The sequence below is a fragment of the Rhinolophus sinicus genome, chromosome 11, assembly GCF_057876585.1.
Source record: "Rhinolophus sinicus isolate RSI-liver-muscle chromosome 11, RSI-T2T, whole genome shotgun sequence".
Classification (NCBI taxonomy): Eukaryota; Metazoa; Chordata; class Mammalia; order Chiroptera; family Rhinolophidae; genus Rhinolophus; species Rhinolophus sinicus.
This window is the reverse complement of record NC_142511.1, coordinates 10,825,593-10,847,947: the sequence shown is the minus strand read 5'-3', so window position 1 is coordinate 10,847,947 and position 22,355 is coordinate 10,825,593. Positions and strand designations below refer to the sequence as shown.

The 22,355-nt window shown below is 47.5% G+C and overlaps 1 protein-coding gene across 1 annotated transcript; it reads right to left on the bottom strand.

Moving 5' to 3' along the window:
* Positions 1-4,564: 4,564 nt before the first annotated feature.
* Positions 4,565-20,550, bottom strand: LOC109444414 (major histocompatibility complex class I-related gene protein). The gene is given in 9 exon segments (XM_088801830.1): positions 4,565-4,591; positions 5,275-5,312; positions 5,315-5,377; positions 5,996-6,271; positions 9,766-9,876; positions 9,879-10,040; positions 10,680-10,763; positions 10,766-10,924; positions 20,485-20,550. Coding segments are annotated over 8 exon segments (774 nt in total). The 5' UTR covers positions 10,779-10,924; positions 20,485-20,550.
* Positions 20,551-22,355: the final 1,805 nt, after the last annotated feature.

The following is a 22,355-nucleotide window of genomic DNA, read 5'->3' as shown; positions in this document are numbered from 1 at the left end:
GAGGCAGCACTCAGCAATCCCACTCCTCCCTCTCCCTCCTCCCTTCCATTAATGGGATATTTATATGCAGATCCTCCCATTTCATTCTATTGTTTTATCCAACCTGTGTTGTTCAGCATTATCACAAAAGGTCACTGTCAGAGTTGTATTTCTTCTGTTAACACAAAACCGCGGGTCTAGTTTACAGAAATATATTTTAAATTACCTTCCTTAAAATCATGTTCTACAATGGAAGATTGATAGGCTTACAGGCATATGTCTGGGCCATTTCTGCACCTGGTAATTTTCAAAATATCTCTTGGGCTCTCTTGCCTATATAGTCTGGCTCACAGTAGATTATTTATTACTGAAAGTTACTTTGTCAATATATATGAGTATTGAGTGCCTCCTATATGCCAGGCACCAGTGTCTCAGGCCTCATGGAACATTCTATGAATGGCTGATTAACTAAAGAAGGCCGTAAGAATTTCATGTGAATACCACTACCCATGGCAGATTATTAGCAAACAAACTCTGTGTCTGTAATGACAATACAGTATATACAGTGACACACAGAGAAACTACTAACTCCTTGTGGCAGGGGACAATCCTTGAACATTCCATCATTGGGCCTACACACATGTCATCATGTAGACTGATTTCAAGTCCATGACGCTGGACACATTTATCAATCTTTCAAATTTGATCTGAATTTCCGTTGCAAAGGCCTCCACGGGGTTAGAGGAGCTTCCTTTTGTCTTTAACCCTCCTTGATCTCAGGGATCAATAACTAATTCAGTAAGGTGGAGGGAGGGCCGCCCAAATACTCAGCCCCAGGAGGTCACATCTGGTTGGGCAACTTCCTGTTGTGTGTAATCCACACATCATGTATTTGTAGTAGCTTTGTGAGTAAGAGGCAGAGTACAGGCTTTCAGATCTTTTAAAGTACCTCAAGGGATTGTATTCAGCAGCTGAGACTCCAAATGTTTTACTTTTTATTATCCCAGCCTTCCAAATTTCCCCAGAATTGTCACCTTTTAGAGTTTGTGTCTTCTTGATGTGTTCCCAGAATTCTTTATTTATGCTACTGTCATGTTGCTCAGAAAAAAAAAAAAAAAAAAATAGAGCTTTCACTCAGTTCAGGTAACAGATTTACCTTAGATCCACACCGACACCTTGAAAAGTTGAAAAAAAAAAAAAAAAAGCAAAGACTGCTTTAGCTTGAGGTCGAACGTCTCATTTCTTTCTTGGTTTCACTTCCTTTTCCATTCTGGTGGCTTCCCATTTTGGTCTGTAGCCTCCTGTTCCCTGCACTTATTTTCCATTTGAGAAGCTGTTTTCTCAGAAGTTGTTTTTCTCCTCCGTTGTTCCCACTCTCTGGACCTGTTTTGCTTCTTCAGAGGTCTGGCTGCTGCCACGGCACTTGCCTCAGCCCCGCTCTCGGCTTGCCAGGGCTTCAGGCCAACCCAGCCTTCCAGCTGCCTCTCGGCCCTCAGCTCCAAAAGTCCAGCTCCAACCAGCTCAGAAACTTCTGGTCCCAAACATTCTCTCACACCCAATCCCTGCCAAGGGACAAATGTAGAAGCTCCTGCCTGATGGGTTCAGCTAACACTGAATTCAGGGAAGAACGAAGGAGGAGGGGGGTGAGGAGGAAATACATACATGATCAGGGCTCCTTAGAAGCAGCAGTTTCACATATTTCCTAGGTCATTAACAAGAATTGATGGAATTCGTATTTCAAGACCTTTCATGAACTAAATACCCAAATGACGACAGAAGGGAAAAATCAGATTATATAACAGCACTATAGGCCGTAAGAATAAAAAGACAGATACTAGGTTTCAGATATTTGGGACCCCAACATGACTGAGAACTCATTTCTCAGCATGTCTTCTCATAGCCTTCAAGAAACAACGGTGCCTCTTATAAGGATCTCTGAATTTTGTCCCTGTCCCTCGTGTGTGTGTGTGTGTGTGTGTGTGTGTGTGTGTGTGTGTGGCGGGGGGTGGGGGGGAGTGTAGTTAGAAACTTTCACAAACACGGCAATTACAAGATAAAGTATTAAATAAAGAATGTTAATGCTACAGATACCTTTGAAAAATTCAGACAAGTCCTTGGGGTGTTTCTCCTGGGCCCCTAGAATGTCATATGATCCTGAACGGGATATTTCCCCTCTATGATTTCAGCTGTAAGATGACACTGTTCTTTTGCACCAGTACGTGAGGAGTAGCTAATTAAAATACTGTACTGGTTCATTCAAGAAGTATTTACCGGGTTCCTACTACATACAAGGCATTGTGCAAACAGACTGTGTAATATGACATAAAAATTTAAAAATAGATTGCCATAAATAAACTCCATGATAGGATTATGTGAAACCTTTCAGATAATTTTAGCTGTTTGGATATACAAACAGGGCTTCTAGTTCTATCGTTTTGAATGAGTTGTCCTGTTTTTATCCCACTATCACCCCGCCCTTCCAAATCAATTCATTCATCTTAGTCTATAGCCAATTTCCATCTATGTTCTAATGGTATGACCAGATCTACCATGTAACGTTGTGCCCTGCACACACCAAGGGGGCAAACGAGGCAGCAATCTACTTTGTGGTTTGCAGGCTAAGTCATGAGACCTGACCTAAGTCAGTGGCCACCGAGAAGAAGGGAACAATTTTCTAATTTGCACAAATGTCCCATCTTGGTGAGCTGTGGCCCTGCTTATGTCCTCAGTTGGTTTACAAGCCAGAAATAGAATACATGGACAGAGTTTATTGTAATCAAACACGATTTACAACAAAGGTACATTTAATGCCATATATGGTGTTTCTTGCTATGTGGTAAGTCATTCCTGGAAGTGGCCATATTTGGTGTTCGTTTAACTCAGCCAAGCCAACTGTGGGGAAGCAGAAAGGAACCTTGTTGGGGAAGGAGACCACAGTGAAAGCCTTGTTGAGTTGTCCTGGAATCACAATATGGGCTCCCCTCCATCTGAGTGTTTCCAGAAATCTTATGTCCAGGAGAGTCTAGGGTCCTGGGTCTGAACTCATATTTAACTTATGGAAGACATCAGCACGTGCCCTCTGGCACGATGTGACCTTCTTGTAGAGAATCAAAAATGGCAGGCAAACAAGAGGTAAATGACAGCAAAAATTTTAGGGGGAGGAGAGTGAGGAGGATCGAGGGGGTGTTAACTCTCACGGTGGGGCTTTTATTTACTCCTAGTGCAAACGTGCAGAGAACAAGCATAGGGTATAAGGGCCCATCTACAATAAGCAGTAGAGGAAGAACAGGAATTAGAATTTAACCCTCTTCTGAGCCATAAACATACTGTCATTTTTATATTAAAAGATTGCACTTGGGTCTAGATTTCTCTAGTTCCATTGGAGGTGATAATATGCCTGGTACTTATTGCTCTTACTTTCCCACAAAAGACAGAAAGAATGAGATCACTTCCACAGATCCAACCAGGCATATTTCCAAGATTCCAAGCTACAGGCAGAGATGCCCTTAGACGAGGGCACTCAAGCTTTCTCTCAGGCCAGAAAATGTGTAAAATAATCTGGCCATTCACAGGCCATTGTAGAAACTTGATGGCTACTCTCATGGGTGGTCCAAACCTGTTTGTTGGGTCACCGTCATGGCACCCACGATTGTCAAAGCTCTTGCATAATAAACATTCTCATGAAAGACGCAAAAGGCCATTTTATGATGTAGTGAGGTGCCCTTCACAGGTAGAACTCAAGTGGAGGCTGGGTGCTCAAGTCAAAGGCAGAAGACATTTGGAGAAGACATGGAGAAGATATTTCCTGCACTCGATTGGAAGCTTCCTTCCAGCTCGGAGGTTATCTGTTTATTTGTAAGTCATCATTGACAATAGGACGGAGGGTAGTTATGTCATGAGACAAGCTATACTCAGAGCCAAATGTGGTACAGGAGTCCATCAAAGGAGCTTGACAGCCAACAGGCTTTTTGAAACCAGAGAACAAAGAAAACTTTGTGGCTCTATCTTCTGCCATAAATGCTCAATCCTGTAACATCCGGGTCTGTTGTGGGTGTGGCACAATTTTGAGCCCTGAACTGGAGTCCACAGGGGCCAGAGGAGACCACGGTTCGCAGCCAGAGGAATGACAACTGGACAAGAGCTATCTCCAATCATTGATCTGGGGTAGGAAGGTAGATGACTCCATTTTGCTCTGAAAGGAAGACTTTTTAGTCAGATACGTGCATTTTTCCTTATAGCTCAAAAAAAAAAAAAAAAAATTTACGAAATGTTCAGCAAAATCCAAGAAGCTGGCACTGACACTTTTAGTCTGCTTTGTCAAGATTCTCTCAGTACCCGACAAATTTTAACTCAAATTCACAAACTCCACAAGATAAAAAGCAGAAACTCCCAGTGTGTATTGTTCTTGAGAGAGGAGTGGCAGCAGCTCTCATTTATTGCCTTGGGATTAGCGCTGTACTTTATAAAGAAAACATCAGAATGACCTACTAACTCACTGAGTTGATGTTCTATGAAAGGGGTTGGTTTTACCTCCAAGCCCCCGTCCCCCACCGGCTTCACACCCGTGTTCTAGGTCCCATCAATATTAGGCTGTGATCAACTTGAGCACCTCCTGAATCCAGGGGGGCAATGACCGCACAAGACAGCAGGGATCACGTCTGCCTTTTGCTTTGCTACATCCCGGAGTCCAGTACACAGCCTGGAACATAGTAGGTACTTCATACATATTTAGAGAATGAATGAATTTTACCCCCAAGGTATCAAGACCCTATATCTCTCCCATTTCTCCTTTCCCTGAGTCTTATTTTCCATGTCGACTCTTCAACATTTCATGTATTAAAAGATGAATTTAGAAGGAAAAGGTCTTTCATATGATTGGGGCAGAAAAATGTTTGTCAAATGGGAAAACTTACTGCCATCTCAAAACAAAGGGCAAAACAAAAAGTCAATAGTAATGAATAATAAAGATCTAGTTTGGAAAAAGACAAATCAAGATCACTCTGTCTTCTCTGACCCAGCTTCTAGGAGGACAGTTCACCTGGACAGGAGTTGAACTCCTCTCTTGATGTCAAGCGTCACATCACCTATGAAACAGACCACTCTCCTTGCAAGCGTTACCCCTGGTGTGTGTTCCCTGTGTGGCGGGAGAGGTGTTCCAAGTCCTTCTGTGATCACAGAGTGAGGCCCACCCCATTCCCAAATGGAGCTTGGAGTGGCAGGTGCAGGAAAGCAAGCGTGTGGAGCTATAGGAGCGACAGTCTGTGGCCCCCTCGGACCCTTCCACGCGCCTCTCACCTTGGGGCCTTCTCTCCAGGCTCGGATGCCGACCCCAGCAGGGCAATCACGAGGACAACGGACCCAAGGACAGCTTCCATCCGCAGAGGGACAGCTCCTGACTCTGAAAGCAAGCACATGAGGAAAAATCCACAGGTCCTCCTCCTCTTCTGCATTAACTTTTGGCGGCTTTTGTCGCTGAGCCCATCAGGAAGCCAACACCATTTTCTTTCTGTTTCTCACGTCACAGCCCCATTAGGGCAATGATCTAAAACAGGGACAGCAGTTCTCAACGTGGAGCCTGAATGCCCCCGGGGTCCTTAAGATTCTCAGAGGGTCCTTGAGGTTTAAGTCACGATCCCCCTCCCCTGCCCTTTTCTTAAAAAATCTCAACCTCTCACATGTGCACAGGGGAGCTTTCTAGAGGCTACACGACGACATCTTTGCTCTGATGGTGAATGGAATCGGTGCTTGTGTTTTCTTAACTTTAAAAAATTAAAAAAAATTTTAATTTGTAATCCAGTAAATAGCAGCAGATATAACCCACATAAACAAAAGCTTTGTGGGGGTCTTCAATAATTTTCATGAGCATAAAAGTTTTTATGAGTATAAAGGAGTCCCAAGACCAAAAAGGGACAGAAGCTCTGATTTCAGACCGGTTCTAACACACACCATGATCCCTGCCTGCCGCTTACCCCCCTTCCTCGATCTCATCTCCCAGACAGCGCCACCCGGTTCTTACCCTGGGGGACTAGGAGAACCATCTGGACGTCACAGTGCTCCACGTGACAGGAGTAAAGGTCACTGCTCTGAGTCTCCAGCTCACCTGACACCCATGTCTGACAGGTCCCGTCCCCACTGGGAAGAATGTCTCCATAATCCATTTCTTGGAGGATTGCTTCACCGTTTCTCATCCAGATCATGGAAATTTCGGGGGGATAAAAGCCATAAACTCTGCAGAAAAGAGTTGTAATCCCTGGAAAAGTCTCTTTGCGGCTTACTCCGACCAGTGGGGGCTCTAGGAAGAAGAATGTAAAGTGAAATAGAAACATCGCATGTACTGAGCATACAAATATTAGAACTTGGTGACTGGGTTTCCCAGTCAGTTTTCTTCATTGCGGGAAACATCTGAAACCAAGAATGGCCCAGCACCCAGGCTCATCAACAACAAACTTATTTATTACGTACTGTCTGCGAGGGCGGTGTGCTGGAGAATAATGAATGTGGAGTGGAGCCACGTAACTGAGCTACGTAACGTGAAAGTGACTCTTTATGAGAAGTAAGTCAGCAAAAGATTGGAGATCAGAACTCAACACTCCCTTTTCCAATTGTGTGCTAGTGCAAACAGATATCAAGCCATTTCAGCTCAGCTTTGGTTCTGAATGGCCTTGTGTACTCAGGCTGGTACTTTGGTGATTGCTGTTTGTCTGAATGGTTTTGTCTCCTCCCTCCCCCACGTTCATCCGAACCCCCAAAGGCGATGACATTAGGAGGTGGGGCCTTTGGGAAGTGCTTAACTCATGAGGGCAGAACCCTCAAAAATGGGATTAGCGCCTTATAAAAGAGGATCCAGAAAAATCCCCAGCCCCCGTCCACCCTGTGAGGACACAGCAAGAAGTCCGCGGTCTGCAATCCGGAACAGAGCCTGCATCTGACCAGCCCTCATGCCGGTACCGTGATCTGGGTTTTAGCCTCCAGAATTACAAGAAACAAGTTTCTGTTGTTTGTTTGTACCCAGGCTGTGGTATTTTGTTGTAGCCGCCCAAAGGGACTGAGATAGCGATTGTCATCAGACAAAAATATATGTGATGGTTACGCCCTTCAAAGGGCTCTAGAGATTCATATCAGAGATGGGCACGCACAGTGACGACGAGGAATTGTCCACCGTGGCCTTGCTCCCACTTGGCCGTTCTGCGCATTCCCCACGTGGTGCTGTTCTTAATATTTCCTGCTGACACCGGGTCATATCCAAACGTGAGCCACACAGAGCCCAATGTCATGCCCGGGGGGCTGCTTCCTGCAGCCCCTTCCCCCACTGTGCTGTCTGCCACCCCAATACAGGGAATAACCTACACCTCGACAATACCTTCCCTTTCTGTTTCCTGAGGCATGACATTGAGTGGGAGAAAAAGGCTTTCCAACGTTAAAAAGCACGTGTAATCGCCACCAGGAGAGAGAATCTGCCTATTGACAGATCCTTTCCTAGGAGTGGGTTTTGACCACAGGGTGGAGACCCCATTAGGACACTCATGGTAGAGAGAGGAGGCTTGGAAGGGGAAGTCACACTTCCCACACTCTTCTCACACACCCCAGGTGCCCAGACGTCCCTCTTCCCGGTTTTCCAAAGAGCTCTGCACCCCAGAGAGGATCAACAGGATTACTATTAACCCTCAAATCCCAATTCATCCCAATTCATCGCACCTTTTTGCTAGTTCCCTACCTTCTCCCTAGTGCTGGATTCACCAAGAACAGCAGGCCAGGCAACTGGGGTTTCCCTGTTTGCAGCTAAAGACTATGCCACTCATCCAGATGAGAAGTGGAGACTCCCACAGCCCTTCTGCAGGCCTGACTGTCTCATGATGAAAGGTCCCATGCAACCCAAGTTGGCCATAGACTTCACCTAGATCCTGAGCTGCCAGACATTCTTCAGTCTGGCAACAATAATAACATTAAATGTGTGAGCAGAGATCTACAGTATACATGGAGTTTGCATGTATATTATTTCACATCAGTTTCTGTGAGGTAGTCATATCACACTTGTTTATTTTATTCAAGGTCATTGTTTCGTTGGCCTAGCATATGTTTGCCCCATTTTTTTCCTAATAACAAGAACCCGTTCTCCTGACAAACACATGCCACGTATTGGAAAATTAGTCGACCCCACCCCAACAGGTGCTTCTGTGAAGAGGTACCAATCTTAATCCTGCCACCCAAACATAACCCAACTGTGTGCCCTGGTTATTCTCTCTTCGCTAGCCTCCAGATATAGCCTCTGACCTTCTGAGCCCTGCTCTGTGCCCCAGGAGGCTGTGCTCTTCTGACCACCTCCAGGGCTCCCTTGCCCCCAGCTTCTGGCTGGGGCTGGCCTGTGGGTGAAGCATCCTCAGCAAAAACTCGTACAACTCAGGGAGAGAGTGGTTGGGTCTTGTCCACCAGTCCCCCAGCCACTGTGATCTGCCAGCGATTGTGTTTCTCCCAGGCCACAGCTCTTGTTAGAAGGTTCCTCCTGGGTACCAGCCCTTGCTGGGCTCTGGTAATAGTAGTGCCTTCAGATCTAGGGGGTGTAATGGCTTCCTTCTGTTGCAAATCTCTAGGTATTTCACTATCCCTTACTGGTTTCCTCAACCCTTACTGTATCTCTGTAAATAATCTCGTTATTGAATTCTCCTCAGTTAAACCATTTTGAGTATGCCATTTAGTTCTTGCCAGGACTCTGTTACCCATGGACAATGTTAGAAACTTATCCCGATGGTCACGACGATTAGTGCAAGAGGTGTCACATGATCCAACGGAGGCCAACCAGAGCCCTCCTGTGATAAAAAAATTTTTTTGTAACTAGAGCTGGGAGAGAGAAGCCCATTCTTCTAGAATGGTGATGCTAGGAGGATTTGAGATTTGTGTTGGCTGCCACGTCCTCACCTGGGAGAAAGCCATTCAAATCTTGGTTTTAATTCCTCAGGTCCCCACACTGCCCTGATTCTTGCCTTTTAAACAGCTCCCCTCTTTGTGTTTAAGCCAGTTTGAGTAGGTTTCTGTTACCCGCCACCTTACAATTAAGATGGCTATTCAGCTAGTGAGTGGGAGAGTGAAGCTCAAACTCCGGTTACTGCCCCCGAAGCTGACGCTCTTAGAGAGACACTCCATATTTATGACCGTGGGCCACATGCCTCCCAAGGGCCCCACAGCTCTGCAAAGTCCCGCCATTCAAGACCACTGCTGTGGGAAAAGGCTCATTGGTCTAGCAGGTTCCCATGGCACAATACACACATCATTCATTTTGAATAAGATTATGAGTAAAAAGCTCTGTATTAACTAAAAGTTGACCGATTGAATCCTATCTTTACTGTGTAACAGGAGCTTTTTACTGAGAGAAATCTTATCATAAATCCTTTAGCAAACACCTTCTGTTTGTTCTTTGTTAGGTCCAGATTTTTACGCATACCGGTGTTGCAGGAGCCCTTACTTAGTAAACAACTTGTAAGAATTGTTCCACCACCCAAAGTAGTTCCCAACCTATCACTGACAGGAGATGGAAGGATTTGTGTCACTGGCTCCCCCAAAAGGAGGGGGGCCTGGAGGTAGTTCACTCTGTCAAGACAAGTGGAATTCTTGAATCTTGTCAAGACACTGATAAAAAGTAGCGAGGGAAAGTTTTCACAGGGGGTGAGAGACCACGATAGTCCAACGAACAAGGATTTCAGAATAGGGTGACCATAACCTAGAGCAGAGGAAGGTATATAAAACCAAGGGTGCTGAGGGTGCGAGGACAAAGGTATTTTCCCTTCCCCTTACCTGTCCTTTGTAGGGTATCTTTCCCGCACTCCAGGAATCTCTTCAACCACGCGATGCATTCGTTTTCCAGCCAGTTCTTCTGATACTGTAACTCATGCTGACTGGCCTCTCACACCCCTTGGTGATGTGTGCCACGTTATCTACAGCCGTCCAGGAGAGCGTATCTTTATTGAAGATAATGAAATCCTGTCCGTCATACGCACATTGCAGAAATCCCGCACTGTTTCCATCCTTCAGCAACTCACAGCCAGTCACCGTCTGATAAGTGTGAAACCCTGGAACATACACACAGAGCAGGGGTGTGGAGGTGGGTGCCCAGGTGATGGGACTGGAGGTGTGGCTCTGCCCCAGAACAGAGCACCCCACTGGCCCACCAGGGCAACACCGTCTCCAGCAGCTTCCTGTGACGTCATCCCCTAGCAACGAGCATTGGTGGCACACCTACTGCACGCCAAGGAACATGATTCCTGCCTTGGGGAGCTTTCCTATAATGGGAACGATTCATTGATAAACTTTATAGCACAGTGGAGGAGGGGGAGCTACGCAGTAGCCAGAACCACCCCTGAAACAGTCAGTGTCACAAATCATGATGCATAAGCGAGCATCTCACCAAGGCTGGCCCCCAGGAAGAGAGGCCCAGGGCGGCCACATTAGATGGGACAGGAGAAGATCCAGGTCAGAGCTTGAATGAATGAGAGCCCAGTAGGGGTCTGGGGAGCACAGGACAAAGGGCTCCTGGGGACAACACACAATTTGGAAGCTGCACAGGGCAGATGGCAGGCACTGAACCCCATCCACCAGATTGTCTGGGCTTTGCCAACGCCACCGAGAGCAACTGCTCCCATGTGCTATCGCCCAAGGACGGCTCTAGGGGTGGGGACGAGGGGGGGAAAGCCTGCTGCTGCGTTCATCACCTGAGTGATTGTAGTGCCTCTGCAGCTGCAACGTGTGCTGCCAGCCCCGCAGCAGCTGAGGGTACCGCTCCCAGCGGTCAGGGCGAGGTGCTCTGCCATCCATGGGGCCTGGGGCTCCTTCAGCCGAGAGATGCTGTTGTATGTGGCAATGGGAGGAGAGTCCACATACCCCACAGAAATAAATTCAGGGATCCCATGGCCAGGATCTGAAACGCCCAGGCGAAAACATCTCCGAGAGTGAGTCCCTGGGAGGGAGGCAAAGAAGGAGGATCAGAGTCACAGACCATCTTCACCCTGCGCTGCCCTCCACTTCATCCCCACACGGTGTTCAGCTACGTCCATCCCTCCTGGGCCCCAGCTGCTTCCTCTTACAGAATCGGAACCCTAGGAGCTAGGGGCTGGAAAGGACTGGACAGCTCTAGCCTGAGACGTGGAGCCTTTTTTGTTCAGGTTTGAAAACCTTAGGATGAAATTTTACAGGTAACCTCAACTTGTACGTGAAGAAGGGAGCGCTGCTCTGGTCTGTGGGGGGAAGGGCCCAGACCACTCACTGGGCCTCCGGGTTTGCAAACACTGATAACCCAACTCCCCGTTTTACCAGTGAGGGCTCTGGGTGGATAAATAAGGGCCCCCTCTCCACCCCTATATGTGTGCGCACACACACACACACACACACACACACACACACACCCAGGTCAGTCAGAGGGAGAATCCACATAAGAATTCAGGCCTTCTGAGAAAAACATCTTTTCAAAGCGCAGTTCTTTTCCTATTATGCCAAACCTCCTCTGCCACCTGGCTTGCTATGCTTTTCTCTACCTTTTATTCTGGCCAATTATCACTCTGAGAATTGTGGTGGTTACTAAGTGTCAGTAGGAAGCTAACGTGAAACAAGCCTGTTTGGCCCTCCCTGCCACTTCCACAGTGAACTTAGCTCATCCCAGAAGCTGACGGTCTGGTGGGGACAGACAGGGCAGGTTCAAAACCGTGTGATGGATGTCCTGATGGGGGTGAGCACGGGGCATGGGCCCTCGGGAAGACTTTCCAGAGAAGAGATGTCTTAGGGGAGATCTCAGGGACAGGCAGGAGGTGAGCAGGCCAAGGGGCTGGGTGGGGACATAGGAAGGGGAGTGGTGGCAGCCAAACAGAAACCATGTATGCGGCAGGAGGCATAAGAGAGCGCAGCATGCTGGGAACCAGTGGCCGAGGAGGGCGGGAGCACACTGAGTGTCACAGAGGAGACGGGGAGACGTGACACCCGACAGGGAAGCAGAGCCCGGCTGAGAAGGCGAGCCCCCACACTGTGCCAAAGGGCTGGCAGGCAGACGTCGTGCTGCAGCTCCGGCTTCCTGCCCCGACTGCTCACTCGGTCGGCAAACGCCCATCCCGCGCTTTCTGTCCTGTTACCCGCTGCCATCCTCACCCATCGAAGTCCTTCCCAGTCATCAAACCCCATCTCCAAAGACACTCCCAGGACCAGCCCTGACATGCGCGTGGCCAGTCAAGAAGACTAAGGATTCAAACACGTAAAAGAAATAAACCGAGCTAACAAACTGTTACCTATGTTCTATCCTTCTACCTTGACAAATAGTCCTTCCTACGACCTCGAATGCCATGTTCAAATGTACAAATCTCAGACTTTGTGACATGCTGAACGTGAATTGGGTGGCACAGACAACACTGTCCCCCGCTGTTCATCCCCTGGCCCTGGGCCGAAGACCCACTCCCTTCTTTGCCCACCCCGGGCTCCATCCAGTCCTGCCAAGGGCCTCGTGCCCACATGAGACACCCCTGGTCTCTCATTCAAGCTCCAGCCACATCACTGCCCCTCGCCGCCCCCCCCGCCCCCACCTCCTCGGGCCTAGCAGAGCATGGCTCATCCTCAGGAAGGTGGACCCAAGGAAGAGGCCTTCGTAAACCCAAGAAGCCCCAAGTTATCTGGGCAGCGAGTTCCAGTCTCAGGGTGAGCACCTCCCCTGGCCCCATGGACTCCTCACTCAGTGAAGGATGTGGGTAAGAGGGTCAGAGCAGGGCCCTCTAAAGTGAGGGTCCACGTCCATGTCCGGGGCTCCTCGGGCCGGTCTAAAGGCTGTACTAGACACCACAGCCCCAAAGCCGTGCCTGACTGCCCAGCCCAATGCCCTGTCCCAGCTGTGAACTCCCCAGCACTCGATCTTCCCACGTGGCCCGTGTCACTGCAGAGAACCCTGGATGGGTGTCAGGCTCCCAGCCCCCAGGCTGAATACCACTTACTGATGTTCCCTCCTTCCTCTGCATTTATAAATACATTTATCACACTTGTAAAAATCAGCTCATAAAGTAGTTGGTTCAGCTTTTGTGCATACAAGTCTGTCTATCTTTTTCTTTTCTCGGGACCCATCTCTGAAAGAATCTGTAACGTGCAGACACTGCCTGTCAGAACTGACCACCCCAAGTCCAGGTACCCTCACCTTGACCACTAGGGGAGACAGGATCCTCTGAGACCGAACCAGGCCTGCGGAGCCCCCTTTCACCCGATCCCACCAGTTCTGTGAAAGCAGAACTTTTCTCCCTTTGCTCCCCGCTCCTCTAGCTGGGGTGGGAGCAGCTTGGCAGGGTTCAGAGGAGGTGCCCCAGCCTCCTGGGCCCCTCCCGGAGGTGGTATCCTGCATGTCAGCTGCAGCTCTGAGCAACATGGAGGCTGGTCTTCCCCAGGCCTGGGCAGAGCATCAGGTCCCCAAGGACGCCTCTGCACTGCTTTGACCTTTTACCTCCCCGTTTCCCTTCCTGGGGAGGGGGCCAGGGGTGAGGAGGCGACACAGTGGAAGCTTCTGAGGTTGGGCATCTCCCCACACAGGTGCTGCGTCTTCTGACAGGAGCCAGGACTGAAGCACAAGTTCTAGCCCCAAATCAAGAGGTACCACCTTCTGCCTTCTAGTCTCTTCAGCTTTGTCACCTTCTTCTCACTTCTGCATCCTAAGGCACTGAGCAACTGGGACGTAACTTTCTCCCTTTGTATTTCCTGCAAGGCCTAGCACAGGGAGCTTGGCGCATGGGAGGACCTTTATAAATATTTGTGAATTAAATTATTCGCAAAACATTTTATTTCTCTGCTTTGAAATAATGAAATAAGCAAGGTGAAATGAGTGCGAAGCTAACCTGGAACCTATACTTTAAAAAGTACTTTTCTTAGAGGGCCGCCTGGTGAGTGGAGAGCAGAGCTGAAATCTGAGTTACATGAAATCTGGAATCTGCAAAAGGGGAATATGCTTGAATTTGTAACTGACTTTGAAGCAATCCTATTTCTCTGTACCTGGAAAGGTTTTTGTGGCTACACTGCAGGTGAGCAACTGTTTAAAGATGGAGGCAAAAGGAAAAACAAGTCACGAACATCGGTTCTCACACTTTCTTCACATCCAGTTGTATATTCAACAAACATGTGAGTGTCTCCCCTGTGCCAGGCCCTGTTCTAAACCATGAGCACACAACGGACGAAGCAGATAAAATATCTGCCCTATGGAGCCTACATTCTGATGGGAGGGAGGGAGGAAGACAGACAATACAAAATAGACGAATTACATAACTTGTCTTTTAAAAAGGGCAACGGAGAAAAACGAAGCTACAAAGAGGACTAAACAATACAATTTTAAGCAGCCATGGTTATGGGAGGCCTCCCCAAGAAGGTGACTTCTGAACAAGTACCTGTAGGGAGTGAGGGAGGCAGGCAGGTGTCTGGGTACAGCAGTCCAGGCAGAGGGGACTGTGCAAAGGTCCTGAGGAAAGGATATGCCTGGCATGTTCCAGGAGCAGCAAGAAGGCCTGTGGCTGGAGTGGAGGGAGTGAGGGGAAAAGAAATATGTAGGGCTTGCTTCCACAGTTATTCATAGGGAAAAAACTCAGAGAAATCAAATTCCAGGCAAAGAATGCGAGAAAGAAGAAGGAATTTTCAAAAAAGAGACTGTGTTCCTGAGCTAAGTTGGGTTGGTATAGAACTTCCCTTGGAATCTGGGGTTCCTTTTATGACGTCAGGGGCCTACATGCCTAGTAGATGCCAAAAAGTTAAAAAAAAAAAAAAAAAAAGGTTAAGAACTTGGAGCGTTACCGCTCAACGGGAGGATTTATTCTAAGTATCACTGACATTCTTGCCACACACAGTACATAGTTATCATTCTCGTAATCTCGCTTTCTTATTAAACTATCACTTCATAAAAATCTGCATTATCCCGAGTTACAAGAGGTAAATAGAGAAAAATACGGTCTGTTGCCAATGGTGTCCCAGTCCAGGCGACTGTCCTTTCCTTCAACCTCAGTCTCAGTCGCATTCCTGGTTTCGGAGCAGTGCTCCACTGGCCGGCCCTGACTTCCCAGGCTGCTCGGCCCCCGAAGGCTGCCTCCGTCTGCCGGTCACCTGCCCGGTCCACCCCTCATGCAGCTGCAGCCTGGCTCTGCTCCAGGACGTCACAGCCCTCTCCTCTTTGTTTGCCTTGGGCCCAGTTACCCATCTGGTGTGTCCACAGGTATGAGTCACGCTTGCTCCTTAGTTGGGCTTCCAAAACACAACGTCAGCTGTGATGGGAGGTTGGTGGACAGAAGTTAAGTCAGTAACTCAGAACAGAAAAGACACGGGAACGTCTGTGATCCTCTTTTGCTCACGGTACGTTAGGCCTTGTGAGCGTGTATACCCTCTGGATATACTGCCCAGATGGTCAGACGTCTAGTACAACTACAAAGGCTGAATCACTGGGAAGGACTTCTACATGCTTCAATCTAAGAATCTTCTGATTCTTTCTTCTTGCTCCAATAATGATGAAATTGGGTTTCTCTCTTCCTCTCCATGAACAGATGATCAGCATGGAACCACTTATTGAACTGAAATCGACATTTTAGAATTCGGTTTTCTGTCCAGGCCAGTCAAGCTGCTCCCCAGAGAGCATTCGCTGGCCTGTCCCAATAGTCTCGGACAGCCATTGCTGGGAAGCCTGAGCACCACAACCAGAGCACTGAGACCAGAGGCAGTGGCTATGTGATGTCCTAACTTATGTTCCCTTTAAACTGTAGATTAACTAGTTGGCCATTTTTACAAAAGGCAGTGAAAATCGCTGGTTATAAAATAATTGGTAAAGTGTTTTCAGGCACTTCTCCATGGGGCGATTTTTATTGGTATCTACCATGTACAAGGAATTGTGAGGCAATGTCAGGAAGAGAAATACAAATCAGACACCAGTTCTTCCTTCCAGGAACTTAGAGTATTATAGGAGAACTAAAGCACGTAACATCAGTAAATATGGTGCAGTGACACATGGCAGCAAGCAGTAAGCGCCACCAAAGAGGTGCCAGCTCCAGCAGCTGAGAGGAGAGAGAGCCTGCTCTCATGTGAAGCAATCCGGAAATGCTCAAAGGAGGAGGTTACAAAGCTTCCATGAAGCTGGGCCTTCCATGAGCTACGAAAGGCAGCAGCATCTGAATCATCCCCATGAGAGCTCGCGTATTCACTGAGCACATACCGTGTATTAGGGACCAGGTGAAGCCTTTGATAAACAGGAGTTTCATATCCTCCTCATGGCAACCCTTTCAGGTGGGTTTTAAAATTCCCATTTCACGGCCAGAAAATAGGTAGAGAGAGAGATGAAGAAAACTGCCGGAGACCATCCTTAGAAGCCACAAGTGGAGGAGCCAGGAATCACACTCTGATCTCGCAGATGGGAAGCCCCTCTGCCTTAGACTACCCAGTAGGTCCTCAGGTAGGGGTCCATCCCCAGCTCGGACTCTAGTTCAGGCTCTTTGCCCCATCCATTGCTCTCTCCCGCCCCCTGCTGTCAAACATGACTCACTGTCACCGATTCCCCAGTCCCTGGAGGCCCAGGCTCTAGACCTTCCCACCACGTGGCCATGATACCTGATTGGATAACCAAGGCCTCCCAAGAAGCCTGATGCCTTAATGCAGTGAGAGTGATTAGAGTTCCTGGGAACTACTCTTTGGAATTTCAGGCATCATGGGAGTGAGGGGGAGAGGCGGATGGTGATATTTTTAGTCAAGAGGACCCTTGGACACTTCTCCAATATGCAGTGATGTGGGTGGTTCTATGGGCAGCAAGGATGGCCAGTCCTTCTCCTAACAACCTCCTAACTACAGGAACTCACTGAGGGCCTCAAAGTGTGGATGTGACAGTTGGACTTTTTAGTTACTCTTTTGAGGCTATCCTTTTGGGGATTACCAATGTCTCCTTTTGTATAAGTTGTATTCTTTTCTGAATTTCTGTAGGCACAGTGCTAGCTGCTAGGGATGCAGCAGTGAACACATCAAAGACCCAGCCCTCTAGGCTAATTTCTAGCAGGAAGACTGACAATAGGTACATACATAATTCAAGATCAGGGAGTGATAAAGGCTGTGAAGAAAAAGCGTGGAAAGAGATAGAGTGTGAAGAGGGCTGACCTTTTAGATAGGCGGGCCAGTAAAGGTGGCATTTGTGCAGAGATGTATAACGAAGTGAGGAAGTGAGCCATGGGAGAAGAACCTTCCAGACAGGAAAGCAAGTCCAAGTCAAGGAGGGTGCAAGGTCCATGTGTTTGAGGAGTAGCAAGGAGACCACTACAGGGCTTTAGAGAATGAACGAATGAGCTGTGGCATTCTTTTTTCCCCCTTAGTACTCTCTGTATACAGTGATGACCATATGTCTCATATTTCCTAGAAGAATGTTTAAATTTTGTGAATTTTATTGTTTTTAAATGATTCATTGAAGTTGTAAAAAAAAAATGTGACTTGATTCATACATTCTTGAAAGGTTTTCCACAATAAATATCAATTTGGACATCAGAAAGAATGTCCTTTGTCATGTGTTTCAATTTGTGTTTCATAAAACAAGTGTCTATAAAGAGCCATGCACTTGATCCTATGTTTTCCTGAAAATAAGACCTAGCTGGACAGTCAGCTCTAATGCGTCTTTTGGAGCAAAAATTATTATAAGACCCGGTCTTATTTTACTATAAGACCGGGTCTTATAATATAATTAATATAATTTAATATAATATAATACAATACAATACTGGGTCATATTAATTTTTGCTCCAAAAGACTCATTAGAGCTGATTGTCTGGCTAGGTCTTATTTTCGGGGAAACAGGGCCTTTAACTCAGGCCCCCTCCCCGCAGTTCTTGGCAATCCTCTGGCATGAGAGGATGGTTAAGGGCAATGGATTTTAGTGAGAATAAACAGATATTCCAACCAGTCAGAAGAAAATCTACGAATTATTTGAATTTCTCAGATTTAGATAGATTCAATGTCAACCAAGAAGAAGAGGGCCTTCGGGGAGTAAAACATTGTCTTGGAGAAATTTCTGCTGCATGTACCTTGGCAACAGCTCCATGGAAACAGACTGAAGTCTAAAAAAGTCTGTAACGAATGCCCATATTTTCTCATGTTAACTCTTTGAACTCAAGGTCATTTCGAAACCTATAATCTGGAAGTCTGTCTTTCCACACTAGCTTGGTTGTCAATTTTGGGGGCTGATCCACCATCAGTCCTTGTTTGTGAAGGACTCCTGCCTTCGTGAAGCAGAATGATACAGCAGATTCGTACCTCCATAGAATTATGAATAATAGCAAGAAACTGACCTTGGTTATTTCACAATTAAACACACAAAACCACATGTGGCTATGGAAGAGGGAGCCCATGCACGGCCCTCGCCTAATTACACCCACCCACATCACCCAGTCCGTTTCACATAGGCTGAATGAAGAACAGGATGAGGTGTAAAGCCTGAAACATCTTTTTTTTTCTTGCACAAATTCTGCAATACAGTAAACCACAGCTGCAAATCTGTAGTCGTTTTTACTGCCTAAGTTCTCTATGGCTCACAGTCAGATAACTTCAATTTCTTAGGAACATTACCTTTGAACATCAATTCACTCAGGAGGCATTTATTAAGTGCCAACAGGTCACTAGGTAGTGCTGGGGAAACGCAGAAGAGGAAAATGAAGAGATCTCTCCCTGGCTTCCAGGAGAGCCTTGAAGGACAGATTTTTACAAATAGGAAATGAAAAAGCTGTGAACAGGAGCTAGGGGAGTACAAAGGAAGGAGCAGTCTGCTGCATGTTATGGAATCGACGAAAGCAACACACTGGAAGTGATATTGGAGTTATTTTAACATCCTGGAGTTGTGACCCCAAACACGCGGGTATCTCTTCCCTGCATTTCCACAACGAGAAGCTGCTACTGAGGGCCAGCATGAGGCACAAATGTCAAGCACACGAAGTCTTTTTTCATAGCCCTGGCTCCCTTCCCTGTCAGCATCCCTCGGTGCTCAAGAATTCTGACTCAAGGTCCTGGTAGGAAACAGCCTTCACTCCAGATGAGTCACATGAAGAGACCCGAAGAAGGGACTCCTTGCAGAGGCATAGGAAAGGTTAAGGGGAGCATGAGGCACCCAGAAGCCATGACCACCCCTAGGGTGGCAGAGATTAGAGCAGCAACTAGTGCTAAAGCCCAGTGGCAGCTGGAACCATAAAGATGGGGCTATTTAGGGAAACTGTATTACAGAGGGACACGGCTACGACCAGAGACATTACAGAAAGAGGGGAAGGAGGAAGATGAAACACTCCGACCTCTTTTTCCTCCTTGCTCTCTGATCTCTCTCCTTTCAGTGTCTCCCACTGGGTAGAAATTAGCCTGCAAGAGGGACTGGGTGACGTAGTCCGTAGCAGTGGCACTCATCCTCCAGGGCACAAGACATGACAGAGAAAAAGGGCGTCTAAGGCGTCAAAAGGAGAGTAATCAACATAAAGTGACTTTCCCTACCCTTTATAGGCTGACTGAGCTTATTTCGCATCCTACCCATTATCAAAGTGCCCAGTGGCCACATCCAGAGGCTCGGTGACATTGGAAAGCCCTCGACTGTGGCTGGAAGGCCTGTGTGGATTCAGACTCTGTTTGTTATGTGAGCTGAGCCGACCTCTCTGGGCTGGGTTTTCTGAGCCTATTTCTGACTTAAATGGTGGGGCTTTTCTGGATTAAATTTCTGTAGAAGCAGGTCCAATGTCTGTCTTGCTCACTGTCACATCCTCCGAAGTGCCTGGCACGCGGTGGGCCATCCACCGACCTCTGTGTAATGAATACACATGATTTGAAAGAGCTCCTCGCTGTCATTTCACGAGTCCCTGCCTACAGGGGTGGCTGAGATTGAGTTCTAGACACTGCCCCCCCCCCGCCCCCCCAGGAATGCCAGCCCGTAGCTGGAAGAGCAGTCGGGCAGAGTAGCCCGGTGCTTCCAGGCCACGGGCCTTCTCATGGTTTGGGGGCAACGGAAGGCACTGCTTCCCTCGTGCCACGGGCCCCTAAGCCACGAAGAACGTCTCCTCTGCTTAGCTGGTGCCTCTTCCATCCAGTCCACGCGTCCAGAACCGCGCTTTCATCTTCCCGGGATCTTTGGTTACTGGTGGGGCTCGTGGTGAGGAGGAAACGCATGGCCCAGGGGTTCTGTGCCGCGGCGCGAGGCCCCGAAACTCGTCGCGAGACTCACTGCGCTCGTGAAGAGGAGACACAAGTCAAAGAAAGGGTCTGAGCAGAAAAGACAGGGAGCGACGCTGAGACGGGAGGAAGTCACCGGGAGGTCTTCCCAGCATGGCTTCCACCCTCTCAGAAGGTGGGTGACACGCAGGAACCGGAGGGACAACTGTTCAGCGAGTCCGGCGCTCCACCAAGTCCCGGGTTTCATAAACACACTTTTCCGCCCGGCTTCTTCCACATTTCACCACACGTTTTAGGACAAGCGCTGCCCCCTACGCCGCCTCAGCGGGGGCGTTCGGAGCAAAGAGAACTTGGGATACTCACGGGCAACGCTGTGCTTCACCGTTAGCACAATAAGGAGACGCAACAGGAGCACCGTCAGCCCCTCTAAAGTCCTTTCCTTTCAGATTCTTTTAACCAAAACACCGACGGGTCCCTGCGGATCTTTCAAGAGCCTAGACTCCTCCGGCTCTTCAGAGATTCAGCGACTGCGCGACGCTCAGGGCTCTCTCCCAATAAAAATAGGAGGTGTGCGCGGTGTCAGCAGTTGCTAGGTAGAATAGAGAGAGACGAAAGTGCTGACTGGCTTTCAGGATAACTTCTAACCGATTGCTGTTTTCAGACACTGCTTGCTTTTTTTTTTTTTTTTTTTTTTGGTGTGTCTCTTGGCCCTGTTCCCAACCTTTTTTTTTTTTTAAAGTTATTATTAAATTATTTTTCAATTATAGTTGACATACAATATTATATTAGTTTCAGGTGGTCCTGTTCCCAACTTTTAAACATCTATGGAGCACAGCTATGCGCAAGGCACAGGGAACACAAAGATTAATCACCCCTGGTCCCTCGTGGAGCTCAAAAGGAAAGAAGCTTTTGCTTCTTTCTCCCAGGGTGCACGAGAAAGATTCACACAAGGTTCCCAGGATTTGGAACTCCTTGCTCTGACTTCCTACAATAGTATAGTTCATGTGACTGATGTGACGTAGCACCTATGGCTTAGACTGTCTTGCCATTTTTAGCTTAGGTCTATCCTCCAGCACAATAAGCTCAAAAATGTTTGTTGAATAAAGGAGAGCAAGAAAAAGGCCTAAACGAAGATTCCGAGAGGCATACACTTGGCTTGCTTAATTAGCAATCCCCGGGGTCAAGCTGCAACTACACTGTCATTGGGAGAGCATGGCAAGTTGGGAAACAGTTGCTTAAGTTTGTCCAGGGAGCTGGAGGACAGGCCCAGACAAGCAAGAGGAAGTGGAGGTTAGTGGGAGAGATGAGTGGAGGCAAGCCCATGAGGCAGGCCTTGGATCAGTGACCTGGGTTTGCATCACAAGGTCCTTATAAGAGGCAGGCAAACGTGTCAGAGTCAGGGAAGATGTGACCTTGGAAGCAAGGTGGGAGTCATGCTATTGCTGGAAGGGAGCCAAGGAATGCAGACAGCCTCTAGAACAGGATGGAGAAGGAACAGCTTCTTCTCGAGAGCCTCCAGAAAGCATGCAACCCTGCCAACACTTTGATTTTAGCCTGTGAGACCCACTTTTGGACTTCTGACCTCCGAGCTATAAGAGAATAAATTTGTGTTGTTTAGGCCGCTAAGTTTATGGTAATTTGTTACTGCAGCAATAAGAGACTTGTCACTTGTTGGGATTTCACAGTACTATTATCATATACACATAATCACCAGTAGTCCTCTTGAGCCATCCCAAGTAAACCTCTAATTTAAGAAAAGACAGTGGGTCTGCCATGTAACTTCAGTTCAAGCCTCCTCGTCCTGCCGTCTGAACTTTAAGTTAAATTCTAAAGCCTGCCCTATGTAGAAATTCTGGAGCCACTTCTGAAGGTTATGTGTGTATGTTGCTCAGCACAATGTCTGCTACATACGTAGTAATTAACAATCATTGTTACTGTTGTTATTCACTACTTCACCACCAGAGTGTGGTTGCTCCTTCCCTGCACACCAACAAATTCATAGAGATCGTAAAGATCATACCTGTCCTCCTACACTGGTTCAAATTCACTGTTTCGTCAAGAATTTCACCGAATTCCAATAACATTTTAACTTTTAATACTCGCCAATATCCATTCATTTATACATTTCTAACTTGCCTTACTCTAAAATTAATCATTTTAAACTGCTAACTTTTGTTGTAGTTTTGCATACGTGGCCACGACTGTCTCACTTCTCTTATTTTTTATTTTTATGT